This window comes from Peromyscus californicus, unplaced genomic scaffold (assembly GCF_007827085.1).
Source record: "Peromyscus californicus insignis strain IS unplaced genomic scaffold, ASM782708v3 Scaffold_7__1_contigs__length_154581171, whole genome shotgun sequence".
NCBI classification, from domain to species: Eukaryota; Metazoa; Chordata; class Mammalia; order Rodentia; family Cricetidae; genus Peromyscus; species Peromyscus californicus.
In genome coordinates, this window is record NW_026294595.1 from 126,572,662 (window position 1) to 126,598,151 (window position 25,490).

General features: G+C 43.7%; 1 protein-coding gene across 2 annotated transcripts in view; it reads left to right on the plus strand.

The window, feature by feature from the left end:
• Positions 1–24,481: 24,481 nt before the first annotated feature.
• Positions 24,482–25,490, plus strand: part of Hm13 (histocompatibility minor 13) — a 39,255-nt gene continuing 38,246 nt past the window's right edge. Inside the window, exon 1 of one of the 2 annotated variants that reach the window (XM_052726314.1) lies at positions 24,482–24,790. In XM_052726314.1, the coding sequence (XP_052582274.1) occupies positions 24,608–24,790 (183 nt within the window). In that variant the 5' untranslated portion in view covers positions 24,482–24,607. The remainder of the gene's footprint in view (positions 24,791–25,490) is intronic. The other variant, XM_052726313.1, reaches the window with a different exon arrangement.

Sequence of the window (25,490 nt, forward strand, 5' to 3'; positions counted from 1 at the left end):
AGATTAATTAGCTAGGGAACCTGTGAGTAGTTTTCACAAGCTTAAAGTCTGGGGATAAGAGAGATCAGGTTACAGGGAGAAGCCAGAGATGACATAAAAGGATTAATTATCAGTCCAAAGGGTGAGGACATCGTCCTGTGGCCCTCAGAGACTCACCAGAAGTCTCTTGCTACCTCTAACCTGTGTGATTCTGTCCCCTAAAACACAGCTGTATAGGATTAGGAATGGGAGGCGGGGTACCGAGACCGCAGTGCAGTCTGGGAAATTGCCCACTCATCATTATATTTAATAACTATTTGGAGCTAAGGGATATTTCAGTGCTTAAGAACAGGTGGTGCTCTTGCAGAGGACCTATACTCAGTTCCCAGCACCCACACGGTCACTCACAACCAGTGTAACTCCAGGTCCAGGGGATCTGATGCCCTCTTCTGATCTCCTCAGACACCTGGCATGAACATGGTGCACAGACATACATGCAGGCAAACACATACACATAAAATGAAATAAATCTTTTTTAAACAAACAAAGGAACAAAAACAAACTCTTAGACACAGCCCCAAATGCAGAGCCGAGATTGCTAGGTCTTTCAAATGCTCAAGAGAAGTTAAACGTTCACGCTTTCACCCTGATCCAGCTGAACAAACAAGGCAGCTCCTGGAGGTGATGGTGAGGCGCAGGAACCCAACTTGCAGGCATACAGGATTGCCAAGGGTTTCTAACAGCACGTCAGGCATGAAGAGAAGGAACTAGGCAAAGAATTAGGAAGCTGTTGAAATGCTCCAGGAGAGATTGTGTGGCCTTAGATCTGGCACAGCATTAGACTTGATCAAGCCCAGATTTACCTGTCTAGACTCAGCCCAGAGTCAAAGTCTGAACCTCAGTCCTGGAGTTGGCCTGTGGCTTCTGCAGAGCTAAGTGTGACCTAGGGTCGGTGTTGCAAACACCCACCCCTGGGGAGGGGAGCAAATCTGTTCACTGGCCTAGACTGCCCTCTACTGGCAGGAGAGGGCACCAAACAAGGGGAGCCTCTGCCTCCAGACAGACGTTGAGAAGGACTTCCCACCTCACTCTTACCCGGTTTGTCTAATACATCACTTCAGGAGCCCAGGGCTCAGTCAGGTATGATGTCATACACCTCAATTCCAACACTCAAGAGGCTGAAGTGAGAAGATCAAAGGTTTGGGGCTAGCTAGAGCTACACAGCAAGACCCCGGAGACTGAGGAGAACCTGCCAACACATTTCATTCTTCCTTACACCCCATCAGGGGAATCTTTTCATTCAACTTCTTTTCTTTATATTTTTAAACATTTGTTTATTTTATTTTATGTATGTAAATGCTTTGCCTGCACGTATGCATGTGTCCAATGTGGACAGCCAGTGTCCAAAGAAGCCAGAAGTCAGATCTCCAGAGCTGGAGTTGCAGAGGGTTGTGAGCTATCATGTGAGCACCAGGAATTGAACCCAGATCCTCTGTAAGAGCAGCAAATACCCTACTGCTGATCCATCTCTCCAGTTCCAGAATTATTTTTTTATTTACATGTATGTGTGGGTGCCTACATGAGTTTATATGCACCACATGGGTACAGGTTACTGCAGATGCCAGAAGAGGGCATCAGATCCCCTAGAACCGGACTTTTGGGCAGCTGTGAGCCACCATGTGAGTGCTAGGCACCAATACTCGGCAAGCAGTAATACTCTTAACTGCTGAGCCATCTCTCAATCTACTTTCTAAGTAGAATTCTAACAGAAAAAGTCACCTACATCTTTCCCCCTCGCCCCCACTACCTGTATCTTGTGTCCATTCTGCTTTATACTGGGCCTGCCACCACATCTTTCTTTCTTTTATTTATTCATTCACTTTCCCTCTGGTCCTGGACAATTCATTTCTGACTTGGCAGAACATGCATAGTTCCTTCTCATTCCAAAATCCCTTCTCTGTGTGTAGCTCCTCACACCACTCAGTGTTGGAGGAAGGAAGCATTGTGATGCTCAGGCACCGGGGCACTGGAGGTGTGGGGGAAGCTGTAAGAAGACTCACAATTAGGAGGTAATGACAAGGCATCCTTCCACCCCCCTACACACACACACACACACACACACACACACACACACACACAAGCACGCACGCACGCACGCACGCACGCCACGCAACATGAATGCCCCTCTCTCGGTGGCGTTCCTACCTCAGGGCATCTGGTTCATCTTTGCTCCAGCTGCCCAGTCTTTTCTGTCCCTCGATTCCCTCTTCCCTACAAATCCCTGTTCACTTCTACTGCAAAGCAGAGTTTCCATTTCAGCCCTGCCAGACAAAGCACCCGGGGTCTCCCCTCCCCACAGCAGGTTACCAAGGAATCATCCCATACACAGTCCCTCCCTAGGAAAAACATCAGTGCCAGGAGAACATTCCCAACCTGGTGTGTGTGAGGCTGCCTATGACTAACACGCTGCCATTCTGAGGCAGGATAGAAACATGGAATTAAAAAAAAAAAATTAAGGGAACATGGAAAGGGAAAATAGTCCCTCACTCCAGAGGCTGGTGGCACTTCTCACCAGCTGACAGGCAAGAGTTCTCAAGCAATCAGTATTTGCTGGGAAAGCTGACACAACACAGACACAATATTCCTTTTATAGAGAGATGTTTCAAATAAGAATGTCAAAGAGCCTGCTTTCAATCCCAGCACTCAGAAGGCCGAGGTGGAAAGATCTCTGTGAGTTCAAGGCCATCCTGGTCTACATACAGAGTTCTAGGCTGTCCAGGGCTACATAGTGAGACTGTTTCAAAACAAAACAAAAAAGAAATTTTAAGTGGAAACAGCAGTGGACCATGCTTAAGGCCTAAGCATATATGACCAAGTGCGGTCTTTCTCTTTCCCAGCTAGAAACTCCACTCACAGTAACAGACAGGCTTCAACTCCTTTTCAAACTTCGCTATATGTGGTTTTGAGGCAAGATAGAAAGGCAACGAAGGGAGACTGGGGGAGCAAAGCCCCACCCCGACTCCCACCCCCGCATCCTGCACTCTGGTTTGCCTATCTTGCCGACAGTCGGGAGACTCTAGACACCACCGAGAAAGCCAAATAGCCGGCAGAGACAATGCTTTCCTAATGTCTCTCTAAAGACAGACATCTTGAACAAAATGTCAAAGACAATGGACAAACTGCTTTACCCTAGAGTCAGAAGGATGTACCATCCCCCCATTCCTAAATCTAAGCCACAACCCCGGTACATCCACCTTAAACCTTTGTTTACTAAAGGAAATCCTTTAACCTTTGACTCTTATTGCAAATTAATAGGACTTAAATGCCTCGGGGTCAGCTACACACCCATCACCCCCACGGTGAAAACACCTGCAAGCTCCTGTCTCATACTTCAGGAAGTCTTATCTGACCCTTCTGCTCGGAATCTGTACTACCACCTCCTTTAATAAACTCCAACTCTGTCTAATGCTGGCTTGTTCTGAAATTCTTTTCCGCAGTGAGTGTGGCCAAGCATCCGCTTTGCCGGAGTAGACAGTTCTGAAAAGAACTCCCCAGGCTGCCGCCAGAGGCGCCACGGAGCTGTGTCTCCATACCTACCACTGCTAAGATCACTCGCCACCTTAACTGCTTGGAATGTTATCCAGCGCAGCTCCGAAACTACCCTATGAGCTCATTTACCAAAAAGATTAATTTCTAATTCAAAATTCATTCTATTATTTAATTTTGCATATGTGACAGAGGTGTGCGCATGTGAGTGCAGGTGACAGAAGAGGCCAGAAGAGGACATCAGATCCCATGTAGCTAAGCTACAGGTGGTTATGAGCTACCCAATCTTGGTGCTTGGAATAGAATGTGGGTCTTCTGCAAGAACAGTGCGTGCTCTTAACTACTGATCCATCTCTCCAGATGCTAAGAAAAAAAGTTTTTTTAAAGGTGCCTTGGAGATCCTTTGAGCAATGTAACTTCAAAAGCCACAAAATCATATATATAGCTACCACTGAGATACTAAGCATGGCTACCTCTAGAAGCCCTTACCCATGCCTGGTGTAGCATCTCTCTCTTAACTCCCATACTTAAAGCTATGCTAAAATCTCTCGTAATAAACTCAAACTCTGCTTCCTAGTGACTCGTGCAGGTGGATTTTTCTTTGGGGGCTGCCAGCTCACAAAAAAATGACATGAAGACTTATTATTAATTATAAAAGCTTGGCTGATAGCTTAGGCTTGATTCTAACTAGATCTTATAGCTTAAATTAGCCCATTTTTATTCGTCTACATGCTGCCATCTGACTCGTGGCTTTTCCTCTCCTCCTGTTATCTGCTCCCTCTCATCCACTGGCGACTCCTGGCAACTCCACCCTTTTTCTTCCCAGAGTTCTCTCTGCCTTGAAAATCCTGACTAGCTATTGGCTGTTTAGCTTTTTTACTAAACCAATCACAGTGACATATCTTCACACAGTGTAAAGGAATATTCCACAATACTTCCCCCTTTTGTCTAAATAAAGAGGAAAGATTTTTAACTCTAACATAATAAAACTATAAACAATAAGAACAATTATCAGGTGAGAGTTACATTTTCAATGTCCAGCCCATTTGTATTTGGCATATTTGAAGAAAATACTTTATTATTTATTCTATCTTGATGAGTTCAAAGCTCTGAACCTAATTTACCTTCTATCGTAACTAAGGAAAACTGCAACTATAGCTACCTAGTCTTCAACTCCATCAAAGACCCCAGAAGGACATACTATTACCTGAGTAAACAGGAAGTGTAATGCAAGCCACTTCTAAACCTACAGAAACAATAGAGATATTTTGCTGCCTAGGCAATCACCCAAGGTTCCTCTGCAACTTTAGGGCATCTAATCTTTGGTCTACATGCTAGACTATCTGGCCGACTCTTCTATGAAGCAGGAATTTTTGAAGGACTGTCCTGCCTCATCGTGGCAAAGTTTGACAGTCTTTTTTTCCTTTGTGTCCTGCTTGTCCAGTTTGAACAGCACACTGTCAGCAGTCGAGGCAAGAGCAGGGTTGTTTTTTTTTACCCAAATGGCTAGCTTTTGCCACATTGAAAGCAAACTCCATATGGAGGGTCTTTGATGCCCATCATCCTTTTATGAAGTAGATTGGTGCTGCCAGGAACAGACATGTCTCACTGTCATGAAAAACGCTGTGTTATTAAAACATTAAAATGCCATATTCTGTAGGTCTGTGAAGTGTTTGAAGACCACCTGTCTATTTAAAATATATCTGTTTGATCTTGAAAACATACCTAACATGACTACAAGTTTGATTGTTATAGGTGACTAACTACTAACCTACATTTCTTTATTATCCTAAATAGTTTGTAATAATAACTTTCAAGGACCAGAAATTTACATTACATTGTTAAATGAGCTGCACAAGTACAATACCTTAAATAAGAATAGAAACATAGCCGGGTGGTGGTGTCACACGCCTTTAATCCTAGCACTCAGGAGGCAGAGGCAGGCAGATCTTTGTGAGTTCGAGGCCAGCCTGGGCTAGAGAGCAAGATCCAGGAAAGGCACAAAGCTACACAGAGAAACCCTGTCTCGGAAAAAGCTAAAAAAAAAAAAAAAAAAAAAAAAAAAGAATAGAAACATATGTGCAGTATACTCTAACAAGAGTAACCTTAAATTTGTATCAATATACAAAAATACCTTAAACAAGAAATAGAAACATATAATACAGTATAACAAAAATAACCTTAAATTTGTATCAGTATACAAAAATCCATACCAGTGTAAAACATTTAAGACTAGTGGCTGCTTTTTTTAGTTTTAAAGTAGATTCAATAATCTACCCTTTGATCCGATCATTTCTACAGACTCTATCTGAAATGCTTTTCTGTAGTGAATCAAGAATCCCAGCAAAAGAACGTCTGCAGCTGCTCCTGGTGGCTGCATGGAGCTGTCTCTGACTGCTACCTCACTGGAGCTGACAATTCCAGCCTCTTATATTTGGCTTGAGATGGCCAAGATCCTTACCAACTTCAGACTCAGCCCTGTAAGTAGCCTTGCCCATCCCAAAGGATTTCCAACTGGGCACCCTCGAAATTCCCCTGACCCTCAACTCAAATCACAGGGTCTGAGATTTGTAGCCTATGGTACAGTAAGCAGATAAAAGCAGACAAGGGATGTAGACAAATGATCCTGCCTTCATGGACACCCTGGCCCCTGGGAGCTCCTGGGGTCCAGCAACAGCCCCACTGTTCTGAGCAAAGGTTTGATTCACTTCCTCTTAGGAATTTAAGTGTCAATGTATACCCTCCTCGGATAAAATGTTTCACTCTCAATTTCTGGCCCTTGGGAAACTAAGGCCCTGGCTCCCCACTTGCCATTCCTAGCCTCTCGGAGAACAAGGTGTGTTGGTTAGGTTTCACTGTGGATTTGACTGGATTTACAATCACCATGAAAATATCCCCGTTGTTGGATATTTGTACACTGTGTGAAAATGTCAAAATTGCTGTGATTGGTGTAATAAAAAGTTGAATGGCCAATAGCTAAAAAGAGGTTAGGCGGGACTTCCAGGAACAGAGAGGACTTTGGGAAGAAGAATGGCGGAGATGCCAAGAGACAGGGAGAGGAAACCGGAGGTGCAAAAGGGAAGAGGGGTAATGCCACATGATAGAACGTAGATTAATATAAATGAGTCAATTTAAGTTATAAGAGCTAGTTAAAAACAAGCCTAAGCTAAGGCCAATCTTTTATAATTAATAAATCTCTGTAGGGTTTTTTGTTGTTGTTTGGGTTTGTGTGTGTGTGTGAGCTGTGGTCCAAAGAAAAATCCACCTACATATGGTGTACAACATGGCTGCTCAAATATCCAAACACAGAGCCTGACAAAGCTAAGGAAAGTTCTGTAAAGGAGCTAAATGTGGCTTCCTAGTTCTACAGTCTTTTAGGGAGGCTGGTGCTCGGCATACAGAGGCTCAGCTACCACTGCCTATAGGCTGGAGCCAGCCACCAGCACTATGTACAAGTGTCATGCACAAAGCTGAGCTATGTGGTCGCTGACAAGGCAGTTTAAGATTTGTCTTGTGGTCGGAGAACACTGCAGATGCTTAGTAAAGCCAGGTCCAGACACAGAAAATCCTCTAAAAAGGTACAGTATGTTTAAATATATACTTAGATACTAAAGAAAGAAAAAATGGGTATAGACAGTGATAGAAAAATTAATAGTTTAAAAATAATAAAGTCTTCAAAAAAAGAATAATAAAAAAGTAAGCCACTTAAAGATGGGAAATACACAAGGTGGCTGGATCCTGTATGGTGCTTTGTTGATTTTAAAATTTTTAAATGTTAAAAAAAAATTTAATGTTAATGTACAAAAAAAAAATAACGGGTGAGTGACATTGGATTATAAAAACTGCTAAATTAAACCAGCCTATATATTTTAAGAATGTCTTAACTTGCTGGGCGGTGGTGGCACACGCCTTTAATCCCAGCACTCGGGAGGCAGAGCCAGGTGGATCTCTGTGAGTTCGAGGTCAGTCTGGTCTACAGAATGAGATCCAGGAACGGCGCAAAGCTACACAGAGAAACCCTGTCTTGAAAAACAAAAAACAAAACAAAACAAAAAAAAAAAAAAAGAATGTCTTAACTTCAAAATGAAAGTCAAAAAATATATTGCATTGAGGGAGAGGTTATGCCTTTGTTTCCACAGGAAGCAAAAAGTTATTGTTCTCTTCAAAATTAATGAAGATCAAATTTGATTGAAAATCTTAGCTACAGACATAAAAAGAAAAAAAAAAACTACAGGACCAGTGACGTATATGCTGAACCCTCAACATGGGAACAGCTCTGAGACTGGATGAGACATGATAAATCTTGTTGGCTACAGAGGCCTCATGACTTTATTATTATATGCTATCCTTTCATATGGCATGGATAGAGATTTATATTACAGTTTGGTTATTCAAACCAAACACACATAAAGTTAACAGATGCCTTTTACCTGCTCAAACATAAAAAAAAAAATATAAAAATCATCTTTAACTGACTTGTGCACACTGCCATTCCAAACTTGTGTTAATATAGACATACATGTTATCTTTAAAAGTGTATGTGTTTTCAGAACAAAAGGACCAGACACCAATAAAAACAAGTAGTCCAGGTGATCCAGCCTTTCAGAATGACTCTGTTACAGTTTTCTCAAAACTCTGCATCCAAAACAACTTCAAAGCTGCTAGCTGAGATGGTCCAGCCTCACAAGCTACTCAGCCAAGACTTCAGATAAGCTCTATACTTTCCCATCACACAGAGACTAAAAAAAAAAATAATAATACAGCTAGCTCTCCAGGACTTGACCAGTATTCCAATTTTCTCAGGGTCCCCTAAAGATAACATCATCCCAAAATAACAGGAAGCAGTTTAGAGAACACAATGCTCACATTCTCAAAAGGTGGGGTGGGTGGATTTTTGTTCATTGGTGGGTTATGGATGTTTGTCATCATTTACAGGGATTGGTTACAAGTTGTTATTGGTCATGGTCAAGAAAAAGGCTAAACAAAGGAGATTAGATTCAGAAATCTCTTGCTGAAGAAAAAAAGGGGGGTATAATATAGAAATATGGGATAAAAGGGTGGATTGTTGAGTCTACTTTTGAGTTTCAAATATTTTACATTGGTATGGAATTTTGTATATTGATACAAATTTAAGGTTATTTTTGTTATACTATATATAGTATAACATATATTATATGTGTGTGTGTGTGTGTGTGTGTGTGTGTGTGTGTGTGTGTGTGTTTCTACTCTTGTTTAAGGTATTGTACCTATGCAGCTCATTTAACTAATTTAAATTTATAGTCCTTAAAAGCTATTTAGAGTAATAGAGAAATACAGGTTAGTAGTCATCTATAACAATCAAACTTATAGACATGTTAGGTATGTTTCAAGGTAAAACAGATATATTTTAAATAGATGGTTTTCAAACACTTCAAACACCTACACAATATGACATTTAAAATGTTTTAATAACAAAAGGCTTTTCATCACAGAGGGACACATCTACTTCTGGCAGCACCAATTTACTTCAAGAAAGGATGATGGGCATCAAAGAACCTCCATATGGAGTTTGCTTTCAATGTGTCAAAGCTAGCCATTTGGGCAAGAAACTGCCCTTGCCTCTACTGCTGACAGTGTGCTGTCCAAACCGGACAAGCAAGGTACAAAATAAGGCGACTACTGAACTTTGCCAAGACAAAATAGGACAGTCCTTCAAAATTCCTGCTTCACAGAAACATCTGTCAGACATTTTAGGCCTGTAGGCCGAAGACAGATGCCCCAACATTACAAAGAATCCTTTGTTAACTGCCCAGGCAACCAGATATCTTTATCATTTCTTTAGTTTTGGAGTTTGCTTGCTCTGCACTTCCTATTTACTCAGGTAATATTATATCCTTCTCAGGTCTCTGATGGAATTAAAAATGACATAATTATAGCTACAGTTTTCCCTGTTACCAAATTAAAAAAAAAAAACCTCACAAAAGAGATATAAAATGTATAAGGTTGAGAGACATAAAAGTTTAAATTGTTTATCTAAAAAAAAATGTTTTGAAGTCCAAAAAGATAGTTTTAGGATGGTAATACAAGTTATGATAAGAAATGGTTTAGGTATAAAATTTTAAATTCCTCAAGATAAGATAGATAATAGGGTACTTTCTCCAAATATGCCAAATACAAATGGACTGCATATTGTAAATATAATTGTTTTCTGATAATTGTTCTTATTGTATATAGTTTTACTATGTTAGAGTTAAAACCTTTCCTTTCTATTTAGACAAAAAGAGGGAAATGTGGGATATTTGTGCACTGTGTGAAAATGTACTGCTGTGACTGGTATAGTAAAAAGCTGAATTGCTATGGGATGTCTTTCTGTATGCTGTGAATATGTGTTGCTCCCATTGGCTAATAAATAAAGCTGCATTCACCTATGGCAGGGCAGAATGGAGCCAGGTGGGAAAATCCAAGAGAGACAGTAGAGAGTAGGGGGAGATGCCAGCCCACCACTGAAGGAGCCACATGCCAACAGACCGGTAATACCATGGCCACATGACAACATATAGATTAATAGAAATGGGTTGAGTTAAGTTATAAGAGCTAGCTAGCAAGAAGCCTAACCCATAGGTCATACAGTTTGTAAGTAATATGAGCCTCTGTGTGTTTACTTGGACCAAGCGGCTGCGGGATATTGGTGGGAGAGATTTGTCCCGACCACAGGGTAGGTAGGACTGGAGAATTTTCCAGCTACACTGAATGGCCAATAGCTTGGCAGGAGATATAGCTTCCAAACTGAGAGGGCTCTAGGAAGAAGAAGACAGAGTTACCAGCCAGACAGGAAGGAAGCAGCATGAACAGTACAGAGATGAGGTAAGGAGCCACGACAGAACATAGATTAAAATAAATGGGTTAATTTAAGATATAAGAGCTAGTGGGACAAGCCTAAGCTAAGGCCAAGTTTTCATAATTAATAATAAGTCTCCAAGTTGTTATTTGTGAGTTGGTGCCCCCCCCCTCAAAAAAAATCCAACTATATATCCCTCTGGAAAAGTATATGAGGTCATTTCCAGAGGTTTCACTGAGAAGGGTGTCAGGATTCTGCCCTTACTCCAGCTGTGTGACATGCACAGTTCAGGAGTTAAGCAAAAGGTCTTACCTCAAACTCAGAGATCCACCTGTCTTTGCTTCCTGACTGCCATAGCATGTACCACACTCACCATATCACCCGACTCAGCTCATTTCTAAATTGTAGTGTGATGATATACTGTGTACCCTAATAAAATTTGCCTGAAGATCAGAGAACAGAACAAGCCACTAGAAACATAGAGGCCAGTCAGTGGTGGCACACACCTTTAATCTTAGCACTCAGGAGGCAGAGATCCATCTAGATCTCTGTGAGTTCAAAGCCACCCTGGACTACATGAGATTGATTCAGTCTAGGACAGAAACAGAGTCAGGCAGTGGTGGTAAACACCTTTAATCCCAGTATTTGGGAAGCACACACACCATTAATTCCAGCACTAAGAAGGAAGTGATGGCTGGGCAGAGAAAGGTATACAAGGCATGAGGAGACAGGAACTGAAGGCTTTTTGGCTGGAGAACTTTCGGCTAAGGACTCAGAGACATTCAGTCAGAGGATTTGTGGAGTTGGCAAGGAGAGACATGGCAGTGGCTTTGTCTTTCTGATCTTTCAGCATTTACCCCAATATCAGGCTCTGGGTTTTTTATTATTAAGACCTTTTAACATTCGAGCTACATTGTAGAGTCTTGTCATTGTTTTCCACAAGGCTCCATTATATTTTACTTCTGTTCAAATTTTGGAAATTTTTTTGGTTTGGATTTGTAAGGGGGCCCCTTGGAATCCGTACAGAACACACCCAGATACCAAGTTCTCAGCACAAAGGAGATTTATTACCCCAGAGGGACAAGTGGGGGCTGGGAGGGAAGGGGAACCGGCTGCCTCTGGATTGGACAAAGGCAGCAGGAGGTGGGGGTTTTGTTTGTTTGTTTGTTTGTTTGTTTTCTGCATGAATGGGTTTTTACAGAGTAAAGGGGAAGCCTGTGATAAGGCGAGTTGGCAAATGTTGATTGGACAGTTAGCCAGTGTAGGCAAATAATGACTTTTGATTGCTGGACCTCTAAGGGTTGGGCAAGGGAGAGGGGGGAAGGGCAAAACCTGCTAGAGCCGTGTTGCCATGCCCATTAGAGAGCCCTGCAGGGCTTGGTTTGATTGGTAGGTTATTTTGTTTTATGACACAGTGTCTCACTACACGGCCAAGACTGGCCTGAACGTACTATGTAGCCCAGGCTGGCCTCAGACTGTGTAACTGAGGATGACCTTGAACTCCTGATCCTCCTGCCTCCACCTCCTGAGTACTGGGGTTATAGGCATGTACCACCACATCTTGTTCACCAAGTCTTTTGTCTATGGCTGCCACCATTCCCTTCTTCCTAAGAAGATTTCCTTCCCCTCCAGTCACTTAGGTTCTGTTTCTAGGGAACCTGACTAGCAGCTGTACCTCAGCATCCAAACTCATATACTGTTGAAAATCAAAATCAAAGGCAATCTATTCGTAACTAGAAGTGAACAAAGGGTGTAAGTGCAAATGCTCTAACCAATTGGAAGGCTAGTCACCCTTGATGGTTTGGTGGCACTGGTTACAGGCAGAAAAGTCACAGGCCATGGCAGAACCCAATGTTAGTTTTTAGAGCTTTATTAGGAGGGAAAGGTCGGGGGGAGAAAGAGGGGAGCCAGGCCTGGTGGGGAAGGGGAGTAGGTGAGGGAGCAGAGCAGAGAGCAGAGAGAAAACACAGAGAGAGGGTGGGGGTCTGCGTCTGGCTTTTTTAAGGTGGGTACGTAGTCGCCTGTGCCCGCTGATGACGTAAGACACCAGAGCCCGAGGAGTGAGAGCAAAATCTTAACATTCCAAACTTTTTGTCTATTATAAAAAAAGCAAGTGAATAGGAATAGGGGCATCATTCCTCCTGGAAAAACTGCTTCCAGCTGACTTGATGGGTCAGTTGGCTCTTAGTAGGGTGTAGGGAAGGGGGCCTTCTGAGGTAGACAGGCGTTCTGGGATGATGGGCTGTCCTGCTGCTTGGCACTCTGGCCGCTTTTGTGTCTGGCAGGATGCTGGTGAGACAGGAAAAGCCTGAAGTATATCCGACCTGTCCAGATGGATTTAAGCTGGTTTCTGGAGCTTGGGGAAAAATTTTGAACATGTTAAGAAGCAGCCATAAGAAAATTAGTGACCATGGTAGCGTTTAGTACTCTGCTTGTATTGGTTAGTGTTAATGAGAGAGACAGAGAGATTGGAACATGTTTTTAAGATTTATCAGAGACAGATCACTTAAGGCACCTGTTTCCTTTACTAGTTTAGCATCCAGGAGACACAGGTGATCAATTGTTGAGAGCATTTAACAGTAATAGATGATTATATTAAAGTCTGTTTTGGTAGAACCCAGATGCTTTTGGGTCTGGAGGTGTAAATACCTTTTAGCTGTTACAGTTTCTTACTTGATGATCTCTGGACTCTAGTTCTGTGATGGTCCTGTACCATTAGCTGAGCAGTGAGTTAGAAGAGGAACTGGAGGCCGGGCGGTGGTGGCGCACTCCTTTAATCCCAGCACTCGGGAGGCAGAGCCAGGAGGATCTCTGTGAGTTCGAGGCCAGCCTGGTCTCCAAAGCGAGTTCCAGGAAAGGTGCAAAGCTACACAGAGAAACCCTGTCTTGAAAAAAAAAAAAAAAAAAAAAAAAAAAAAGAGGAACTGGGAAGAGAAAAGCTTGTGGTGCATGAGAACTTATATCTTTGGAATTAGGGACAAGGCAGAGATCAGGGACCCTGTCTGTGTGCATGAGGAGGAGAAGCGCTTCTGACAGGTCTGGAGTGAGGCACATGGAGGGAGCAATGAAATGAAAGCTCCTATCTTTGCTGGAAAATCTTTTCCCATTAAGTAACCCTGAAACTACAATTAAATCTGGTGGAGGGGGGGGTGGTTAAGGCTGTCCTCCCTACCCCAACAATAGGGAAACAAGGAGAGGTGAGACCCCATAACTCCCAGAACCAGGTCAGTAGCTCTGGTGTCCAGAAGGAAAGAAGTGGATCACTTACCTGCTGTGTTCTGGGTTCCCTCCGAGCCTGTGGCCAAGCCTAGGTCTGCTGGAGGTCTTCGCTTCATGTTCCTGTGCCATCTTGGTGTCTGGGGGCAGTCAGCTGACCAATTAACTTTCTAGGCAGCACTTTGAACAAGGCTCAGTTAATGGCCTGGCCTGGCAGGGCACACACTAGCCCGCATGGCCTTTTTTTTTTTGTCCCTTATTTAAAACAGGGACCCAACAGCTTTCAGGAGCCAGCGTATGCCAGCATTTGGCAATTTTGTTCTCGGGCTTTTTAATCTCTCTCCCCTGGTACACCTTAAATGCCACAGGTGACACTTTAGCCCATGGGGTCAGGAGCATTGCTCTCCAGATGCTCAAGTTTTAGTCCTATGTCGGGGAGGTAGACCTGCCAGGAGGCAGGCTATAAACTGATCTCTGGCTTATGAGCCATCCTGATTACTGTAAACTTAGTTGCATGGATCTTAGCCTGCTTCCAGACCCATCTGTGCCTCTCACAGCAGCTTGAGAACGAGAGGAGTTAAGGTGAGTTAGGGTGAGAATCAGCAGAAGCAGCCGCCCAACACTGGAGAGCCCGCCCACTTGTTCAGGAGTTAAGGTGAGGTGAATTAAAGCCTGCCCACTGCTGGAGAGCAGAAGTCGGATAGACAGAAGTGGTTGCACGTGGCAGGGTGCCGTAGCGGGAGGGAGAAGGGTTCAGAGCTTCAGGAGGAAGCTTGGGGATAAAGTAACTCTTTTCATTTGCCCATTCGCTGGCAGAAGTTCCCGTGAAGCTGTTATGTGGCCAAATTTACTGGTATCCACCAAATTTACTGGTATCTGCCCCTATGTCCCATGGCTGCAGCTGAGAGAGAAAAATAAAAAATTAAAATAACAAACCTGGATCCCAGACTCCTATCTCAAGTGTTCCTGAAGCAAGGAGAAGGATCTATGAATCAGCACAGGTTACCCAGACCATCATCACAGTAGGAGAAAGGGCTGGGACATATGCAGCACGTGGAACCCCCCCCCCCCGGGGGGTCCGACAGCATTGACTCCTTTGTCAAGGGAGAGAATGTGTCATTGTCAGCGCAGCCCGAGGACCCCCTCCCCCGGGGTGGGGGGGGTCCAACTTGAGGAATATAGGTCAGGCTGCAGCCACGGGAAACGGGACTCACCAATTGCACGTGCAGTTGAGGACACGGCAGCTGGAGCTGCGGGAGCACAGTCCAGACACAGTACTGCAGTGACAGGCAAATGCACAGCAGGCAGGGCAGTCGCAGGTCCTGGGTTAGGCTTCCAACGTTCAGCCCCGTACGCTCAGTGTGCAGAATTTCCTATCCGAGTTCACGGCACCAAATAATGGTTAAACAGTGCTGGTTACAGGCAGAACCCAATGTTAGTTTTTAGAGCTTTATTAGGAGGGAAAGGCAGGAGGAAGAAAGAGGGGAGCCAGGCCTGGTGGGGAAGGGAAGCGGGGTGGGAGGGAGCAGAGCAGAGAGTGGAGAGAAAACACAGACAGAGAGTGGGAGTCCGCATCTGGTTTTTTTAAGGCAGGTACATAGTCACCCATACCCATTGATGACGTAAGATGCCAGACCCTGAGGCGTGAGAGCAGATTCCTAACAAGCCTAAACTGAAAATGGCCTTGGTTCAGGGCTTCTGGTTGCTTCTTGGCTTCCTGCACCAGCATTCCAAATTCTCCAGTGACACACTGTGGTGATTTGAAAGAAAATGGCCTGCAAAGGGAGTGGCACTATTAGGAGGTGTGGCTTTGTTGGAGTGGCTGTGGCCTTGTTGGAGGAAGTAAGTCACTGTGAAGGTGGTCTCACATATGCTCAAGCCACACTGTAGCTGGTGAGTTTTCTCTCCAGCTCCCGCCAAACCCGGCCAGTCCCAGAGCCCGCTTATAAAATAAACACACAGACTCTTATATTATTTAAACTGTTTGGTCTAATGGCTCAGGCTTCTAGCTATCTAGTTCTTACATCTTAAATTAACCTATTTCTACTGATCTATAAGTTGCCACGAGGCTCGTGGCTTACCGGTACATTACATCTTCCTTGTCCTGGCGGCGGCTGGCAGTGTCTCCCTCTGCCTTTCTCTGCTCTCAATTCTCCTCTCTGTTAGTCCCCCTATACTTCCTGCCTGGCTACTGGCCAATCAGTGTTTTATTTATCAATCAATCATCCACAGCACTTCCCCTTTTGTTTTGTTTTTTTTTTGAAAAAGGAAGGTTTTAACTTTAACATAATAAAATTACATATTACAAAACAATTATCAAGTAAGAATTACAGTTACAATATTAAAGAAGATATCCTATCTTATATTGGTGAGTCTAAGGTTTTATAGCTAACTTATCTTTTATTATAACTAAGGAAAATTATAGCTATCTCTAGTTTTCAATTACATCAAAGACCTCAGAAGGATATATTATTACCTGAGAAATGGGAAAAGGATGTAAGCAACTTTCAGGAAGTCTTGCGGGGTAGACAGAGACAGCTGGCAGCCTGGACAGTCACCTAATGTTCCTTTGTAAAGTTGGGGCATCTGTCTTTAGTCCACAGGCCTGGAGTCTCTTAATCATTTTTCTCTGTGTCCTGTAGAATGTCTGTCAGTTTTCTCTGTGAAGCAGGAGCCTGAAGGACCATTTTGTCAAGCAAAGTTTAGTGGTCACCTTTCTATGGGTCCTGTATGTCCAGTCTATATATTTTTTTAAGCAGTCCAGGCAAGAACAGTTTTTTGCCCAAATGGCTATTTTTGCCAAGGTGAAGATAAACTCCATATGGAGTGTCTTTGATGCCCATCCTCCTCTCTGAAGTAAATTGGTGCTGCCAGGAGCAGACATATCTCACTGTCCAGAAAGTCTAAATTTTTAAAAATATTTTAAATGTCACCAGGCGGTGGTGGCGCACGCCTTTAATCCCAGGACTTGGGAGGCAGAGGCAGGCGGATCTCTGTGAGTTCGAGGCCAGCCTGGGCTACCAAGTGAGTTCCAGGAAAGGCGCAAAGCTACACAGAGAAACCCTGTCTCGAAAAACCAAAAAAAAAATAATAATAATATTTTAAATGTCATATTTTGTAGGTCTTTGAAATATTTGACGATTACCTGTCTATCTGAAATATATCTATGTATACCTAGAAAACTTAACATGACTATAAGTTTGACTATCATAGAAGACTAACTGATTTGTATTTTTTAATTATCCATTACAATCTAAATGAGTTACATAAACATAATACCTCAAATGAAAGTAGAAATATATATACAGTATAACAAAATTAAGTTTAAACTTGTATCAATAAACTAAAATCTATACCAATGTAAAACATTTTAAACAAGTTGTTGTTCTTTAAAAGTAGGTTTATTGATCTACCCTTTTATCTTATCATATCTAAACTATCCCCTTTTCTTCTTTAGAAAGAGATTGTATTTATAATTAACCTGTTTTAAGTAAAAATATTGTTTTTTTTTTCTGTCTCACATCAGAGGGCTCTTTTGATTTGGGACATAAGAATCTCTTAACCATTTTTTTTAAAGCAATATGTCTGGGTTTAGAGAAGGAGTGAGCCAATTTTATCTCCAAAGCCAGCTTGGTATATTTGGGAATTTGGGCGTAGTTTTTTTACTACTTTCTTTTTTTTTTTTTTTTTTTTTTTTTTTTTTTGGTTTTTCGAGACAGGGTTTCTCTGTGTAGTTTTGCACCTTTCCTGGGACTCACTTGGTAGCCCGGGCTGGCCTCGAACTCACAGAGATCCGCCTGGCTCTGCCTCCCGAGTGCTGGGATTAAAGGCGTGTGCCACCACCGCCCGGCTTTTACTACTTTCTGTTGGAGGGGAGCACTGTATTTTATGGGGACACAAAGAAAATTTTAGGATTATGGAGTAGTCCGCGAGGGTGTATCATCTGAGCCAGTTGCCTTGAAACCATTTTGGATGTTGGATTATCTGGGCCATGGTGTCATCGGAGACCTTTTAGGTGGTCTTGCCTGGTCAAACCTGATGTATCTTAATCTGGAACAAATCCATTGCCTCTGGCTTTCTGTGGAAACAAAAGCAGAGCCTCCTTTCCAAAGCAACATATCCTTAGATCCAAATTTTGAAGTTAAGGTATCTTTAAAATATACAGGGTTGGAGATATGGCTCAGTGGTTAAGAGCACTGGCTGCTCTTCCAGAGTGACTCAGGTTCAATTCCCAGCACCCACATGGCAGCACACAACTGTCTGTAACTCCAATTCCAGAGGACACAACACCCATGGTAAAACACCAATGAAAAAATAAATTTAAAAAAAAATTAAATAAAAAAAAAGATGGATGTTTATTCCCATAACATTAAAAAAATAAAATAAAATATGCATATTGGTTTAACTCATCAGTCTTTAAAATCAAATGTCTCTCTATAGTTAAAAATCTCAAAGACAACATAATCCAGATTCTCTGTGTGATATCCATCTTTACATGGCTTATTTTTTATATTAATTTTACTGTTTCTTTAAAGGCTTTATTTTTTAAAACTATGTATTTTTTATATAACTGTATATATTCCTTTTTCTTTCTCTTTTAAGCCTACCTACATTTTTACATACATTGTAAAGCATTTAAAGTCTTGTTCCATCTGAATCTGTTTTATCGTGAATCTATTGTAGCATTCTAAGACTGAAACTGTGCTGTGGCTGCTGGCTCTGCCCATCTCAGCCTCCCAACATAATGGTGGTACAGTTTACTGCCAGCTCTGGGAGCCATCAACTCTTAGAAACAGTGGGTCTATGTTTCTATCAAAGTTGCGTGTAGCCCAGAAACCTCTTTTTTTTTTTTAACTAGCAAAAACTATATCCAATACACAGCATAGTGTGCAGCTTGGAGGCACCTCTGTGTAACATAGCATAGGTCAAGCCTGCACGCATGCCACAAACCCGCCAGAGATTAGTACAAACCTGCCATAGTAGTTGAAACCCAAAGGCTGTTGTTAACTTCAGAGAGACAACTAGGAAGCTGTTTTTAGCTCCATTTTAGAATCCTTTTTTTAGGTTTTAGGTGGAAACTCTTGGCCCCACATTGGGCGCCATTTGTAGCTAGAGAGTTTCTCTCCAGCTCCCGCCAAACCCCGCCAGTCCTGGAGCCAACTTATAAAATAAACACACAGACTCTTATATTATTTAAACTGTTTGGCCTAATGGCTCAGGCTACTAGCTATCTAGTTCTTACATCTTAAATTAACCCATTATATTAATCTATACTTTGCCACGAGGCTTGTGGCTTACCGGTACCTTAGATCTTCCTTGTCCTGGCAGCAGCTGGTGGTGTCCCCCTCCGCCTTCCTGTTCTCTCAATTCTCCTCTCTGTTAGTCCCGCCTATACTTCCTGCCTGGCTACTGGCCAATCAGTGTTTTATTTATCAATCAATCATCCACAGTACCACACCCAGTGTTTCCGACCATTTCCTGTTACCTATGAGTCAAGATATAAGAACTCTCAGCTCCTTCTCTAGCATCATGTCTCCTACATGCCACCATGTTCGACCATGATGATAATAGACTAAACCTCTGAACCATAAACCAGTCACCACAATTAAATATTTTCCTTTATAAGAGTTGCTATGGTCATGATGTCTCTTCACAGCAATAGAAACCCAAACTAGATTGACTCTAGTTTCTCACCACTACTCTCAGGCCTACATGCTTGCACACAAAGGCACACATGAATACACACACTCATAAAAATCATGATTATCAATGAATACCACAAGTGTAATTAATATCATGAGTGTAATTAATGAATATCATGAGTATAATTAATATCTTGAATGTAATTCATGCCACTGAATTGTGAACTTAAAAATGGTTACAATTGCAAATATTATATTCATTTAAAAAAATAGCCGGGCGGTGGTGGCACACGCCTTTAATCCCAGCACTCGGGAGGCAGAGCCAGGCAGATCTCTGTGAGTTCAAGGCCAGCCTGGGCTACCAAGTGAGTTCCAGGAAAGGCTCAAAGCTACACAGAGAAACCCTGTCTCGAAAAACCAAAAAAAAATAAAAAATAAAAATAAAAAAATAAGGTGGAATGTAATCACCATACATTATATGCGTGTATGAAACTGAAGACAGAGATGTTCTAAAATAGAAAGTGGTGATGGTGTCATGGGCCTATGAAGATGCTGGATGAAAGTCTATCAAATTGTGCAAACAGGCAGATTATATATTATGTGAATTATTTGTCAATAAAAATTTTACAAAATAGGGGCTGGAGAGATGGCTCAGAGGTTAAGAGCACTGACTGTTCTTCCAGAGGTCCTGAGTTCAATTCCCAGCAACCACATGGTGGCTCACAACCATCTGTAATGAGATCTGGCACCCTCCTCTGGCCTGCAGACGTACATGAAGACAGAACACTGTATACATAATAAATAAATCTTTAAAAAAAAAAAAAAAAGAAAAGAAAAAATTTTACAAAATATAAAAAAAAATCGTGATTATTTCTCCTAATAGGCTTGTATAAGAATTTCTCTAGGATTATGGAGTTAAACACAACTTGCAAACCGGCCATGATGGCACATTCCTTAACCCCAGTGCTTGGGAGATGGGCAGATCTCTGGGAATTTTAGACCCACCTGATCTACATAGCAAGTTCCAGGATAGCCAGGTCGACGTAGAGAGACCCTATCTCAGAAAAAACAAACAAAAGAAAAGGAGAAGGAGAGAAGATGAATACGCATTGACTGTCCTGCTGCACATCTCCAGGGACTGATCTGACTGAGGCGGTGAAAAAATGAAGAAAGAAGAGAGATTCAGAAAAGCTGGGGTGGGTGGGGTGGGCTCAGTGATGGAAAAGCCACCACCACCACCACCCCCAGAAGCACAGTGTGTTTGTTACATACAGTTGAAGAGGGAGGTGGAGTATTGTACTCAGCCGACTAAGGAGGAGGGGTTATTACATTCAGCTAAACAAGGAGGTGGAGTTACTATGCACAGTTGAACAAGGAGGCAGGGTTAGCTAATCTCAGTAGGAACTGTCTCTGGAGGGAGGAGTCTGCGGGACATACAGCAGGAGAAGAAAGCTACAGGGGACATTTTCGGCACACACTGTCAACATTCACATTCAAACCCAAGGAAGGCTTTGTCGTCTCTCTGTGCCTCCACCGGGAAAGGCCTTGCCATTCCCGTGGGGCACTGGGGTCCTTACCATGGCTGTGTCCATGGCGAACAACACACACTCACTCAGGGCTCCACTCCCTCTCTCCATTGAATGCATGTATGAAACTCTTGGAAGAATTAATAAAAATATTATATATTTTAAAAACTTGGGGCTAGGGATATAGCTCAATTACAAAAGTTTTTATCTAACATGCACTGAATAAAGCTGGATCTGGTTGCCCGTGCCTGTAATTCAGCACTCCGGAGGTGGCATCAGGGGACCAGAAGCTCAGAGTCATCCTCAGCCCAGGTGACATAAGATCATGTCAACAAATAAAAATAAAAAAATCTTGGGTACATCTGCATTGCACACAAACTAGGAACAAATACAAGATGCTCTGAGGGGCAGAGACAGTTGTGTTGTGTTGTTGTGTTGTGTTGTTTAAGACAGGATCTCACTCTACAGCCCTGGCTGTCCTAAAACCCACTATGTAGACCAAGCTGGCCTCAAACTCACAGAGGACTGCCTGCGTCTGCCTCTCAAGTGCTGGGATGAAGGGCGTGCGCCACCGCTCCTGGTTTCAGAGACAACTTTATTGTTTCTTTTATATCATTCCAGTGACACTGCTGGCCCCATAGTGCTGGAAGGAGAACATGCAAGGCCGTAGACTGAGAAGCGGCCCGAAGGAATGGTAGATTCATCCATTAGTACACAAATAGTCGTTTGTGGACTTAGCAGCTAGAACAGCAAGTATTTGCGTAGGACTTCACAGGCATCCAGCCTGGTCTCACACGGATTAAGGCTACCGGGTTGTCTGGGGTCTTAATGAATGCTCTACCTGCAAGGTTTACTGAGACAATCAAGTACACCATCCCTGAGGAAGGAGTAGGCTGTCTATAGACAGGGAGCACTTCTCTGTCTTCCTGGGAGCCACCTGGAGAAGATACTCCCGGAGAAAGTGCTCCTGGAGATGGAACACCTACAGACGGCAGCCTGCACCTTCATAGAGCCCAAGTTTCTGCGTTCCTCAGGCTCCGACTGAAGTCAATACAACTCACCGGGGGACCCCACCTTGAGCCCCAGGGCCCTAACAAGCACCATACCATTATCACACAGGAGACTCCACCTTGATACAGAAGTGCTGTTTTTAATTCTTGTAACCCATAACAAATTCTTTTATTTGATCTGTTTCTTGGAGAGTCACATTTCTTGAAGGTCCAACTTCAGGGTATCCCACACCCTCTTCTGGCTCATAGGACACCCAAATACATGTAGCATACAGACACACACATAAACACATAGAGAGAAATTTTAATAAAAATTTGAATTCAATTGTTAAAGAGATCCATCACACTTTACTCAACATTATACCATTGCACCATGTGGTAGTTTGAATGAAAATGGCCCCATAGGCTCATAGGGACTGGCACTGTTGGGAGTTGTGGCCGTGTTGGAGAAAGTGTGTCACTGGGGGCAGGCTTTGAAGTCTCAGAAGCTCAAACCAGGCCCAGTGGCTCACTGTTCCTGTTGCCTGCCGATCCAGATGCAGGACGCTCAGCTGCTTCTGCAGCATGTCTACCTGCATGCCACCATGCTTCCACCATGATGATGATAATGGACTAAACCTCTGAAACTGTAAGTCAGCCTCAGTTAAATGTTTTCTCTTGTAAGAGTTGCTGTGATCATGGTGTCTCTTCACAGCAATAAAACCCTAACAAAGACACAACACTTTCTGAGAAATGAAAGAGATTAAACTTAATAAGACTGAATCTTGTGTTTGCTTGTTTGAGACAGAGTCTTATGAAATAGCCCTTGCTGGCCTGGAACTCTCTGTGTAGACCAGGCTGGCCTCAGACTTGGAGAGATTTGGCTGGCTTTGCCCCTGGAATGCTGGGATTAAAGGCATGTGCCACCAAACCTAGCTAAGATTGATTTTTTTTATTTTTTAGATTTACTTATTTTACATGCATGACTGTCTTGCCTGCATGTATGTATTATGCCATGTGCATGCTTGGTGCCTGAGGAGGTTAGAAGTGGTCATTGGAGCCCCTGGAAGTAGGGTTACATATGTAAGAAGACACTGTATGGGTGCTGAGAACCAATTCCAGCCCTCTAAAAACAAACTGCTCTTACCTCCAAGTCATCATGCCAGCCACCAGACTGAATTTTTAAAGAGGGGGAGGGTTGTTGTTGTTTTGGTTTTGTTTGTTTGTTTGCTTAAGATAAGGTCTCACGCCGGGCGGTGGTGGCGCACGCCTTTAATCCCAGCACTCGGGAGGCAGAGCCAGGCGGATCTCTGTGAGTTTGAGGCCAGCCTGGGCTACCAAGTGAGTCCCAGGAAAGGCGCAAAGCTACACAGAGAAACCCTGTCTCAAAAAACCAAAAAAAAAAAAAAAAAAAAAGGTAAGGTCTCACTGTGTAGCCTTGGCTGACCTCAAACTTACAGATATACTTACCTGCCTCTGTCTCTGAGTGCTGGGATTAAAGTCGTGTACCACCATGCCTGGCTTCCAAGATTGAGTTATTTAACATGCATAAACTAACTGCTTTTTTTTTTTTTTTTTTTTGGTTTTTCGAGACAGGGTTTCTCTGTGTAGCTTTGCGCCTTTCCTGGAACTCACTTGGTAGTCCAGGCTGGCCTCGAACTCATAGAGATCCGCCTGGCTCTGCCTCCCAGTGCTGGGATTAAAGGCGTGCGCCACCACCGCCCGGCTACTAACTGCTTTTTAAAGCAGACAAGGAATGATAACATGGCACCATTCTGGTCAGCAAATGTCCATAAAAATGGCATCAGTACAAAGATGTAAGTAAGCCTCAGAGATAGCAGATGAGTAATTAGAACATAATGTGATGTTATGGTTTTAGCAAGAACAAGAACCCTAGAAATAGGTAAAATAAGCAACATATTAATTGAACTGAGTATTGAAGTATGTAACCATAATTTTATAAACTCTCCAGGTCTATAACCAGTTGCTTTTGAAAATACTACATTTTAGCCTAATTGGCTTTTTCAATCAAGTGCCAAGTCAACAAGCCAACTGAACAAACACATCTTCCAATTATGAGGAGAGCCACAGTGTGTATAAACTGTATGGGGTTATGGAGTGGTAGGGTTGTTATTGCCTGGCACATAATAAGCAATTAGTACATTTGCAAACGTTTTACACACCTTCCCTATTTTGCTTTATTTTTCTCTAATTTATCCACATTAACGTGATTTAGAACTCATACCTATATGCTGACATCTTTACATTTTAAAGCTATTCTAAAAGATATATTTTAGACTTCATAATTTATTTTGTTCATTTTAGTCTTTCCGTCTTCCCCTCCCAGCTCCTACGCACTCAGATGCGAGCTTCGTCAGTGCAAGGACACATTTTTGCTTGTTCTCTTCAGTGTCCTCAGACCCTAGGAGAGTGACCAGAAGATAAGTGGGACATCCCAATAAATATTTAAGGCACAAATGGACAATTGAGTATCGAATGAATGTGTGCATCCTTCTTGGCTGAAGGCTGAGGATTTGTGGCGAGCAGGACAGCCCGGTACTGAAGAAATCACCTGGGACTAAGGAATGGGTCCTCAAGTCTCAGGATGGACTACAGCCAAAATGGTCCAGGGAGCTTTTGTGGGTCGGCCCCCAAGTTGCTTAGCAACAAGCCTCCCCTCCCTCACCGCCACTAGAGGGCGATCTGGGGGCGGGGAGGAAGGGGGGTAGCGTGAACGCGCGCGCGTTCCCTGCGGGGCGCGGAAAGGCGAGGAGGCACGTCACTTCCTGTTTCTTTAGGGGAACGTGGCTTTTCCCCGCAGTACCTCGCCTTCCATCTGCGTTCGTGCTGCGGCGGCCGGAGCTGGAGTCGGAGCCCGAGCGCAGCCTCGCCATGGATTCGGCCCTCAGCGACCCGCACAACGGCAGCGCCGAGGCCGGCAGCCCTACCAACGTCTCGACGCGGCCGCCCTCCACGCCCGAGGGCATCGCGCTGGCCTACGGCAGCCTCCTGCTCATGGCGCTGCTGCCCATCTTCTTCGGCGCCCTGCGCTCAGTGCGCTGCGCCCGCGGCAAGGTAGGGTCAGGGCGAGAGTGGGCGCCTTCCACCCCCATCCCGGCCACAGCCCCCACGAACCTGTCCCTGCAAACCCGATAGCTGGCCCCTTTCTCCCGCGTCACGCACCCACCCGGGCGGGCATCGATCACCATTCCCTCCACCCGAGTCCACATCTGTGGCTGGCCTTTGGTGTCCCAGAATCTGGCCACTCCCCAAAGCGGGGATTAGCATTGTCCTCAGATAGCGGCTTCGCAGACAGACCCTGCCATATCCCCTCCCCCAGACCCTTTGCTTCATGCTACAGCTGGGAACGCTGTCGGCCCGACCTCAGACACAAAGGCAGGCATTGACTTGGCTGAGCCTGCCGGGCCCAGCCATACTAGCCCCACCTGATGCTGTGGCTAATCAGCAGCCAGGTGTTTGCTCCTCACCTCGATCGATCACCCCATCCGTGGCTTGGGTCAGCCCTAGTGTGTTCCTTACAGATGGCTCTGAAAGGCACCATCTTTTGTCATCCTTCTGCTAGGAGCCATGCCTGGCCACACCCACAGTTAATTGTAGCATCCATATCCATCCCTAGACCCTGATTTCTGTCGCACAGGAATCACTGCTGCGTGTGTGCCTGACTGGAACCCCTTGATCAGACCCTTCTCCCTGCCTTAAAAACAAAACCCAGGGGCGGGGAGGTGGCGCAGCGGTTAAAAGCGCTTGCCGCCAA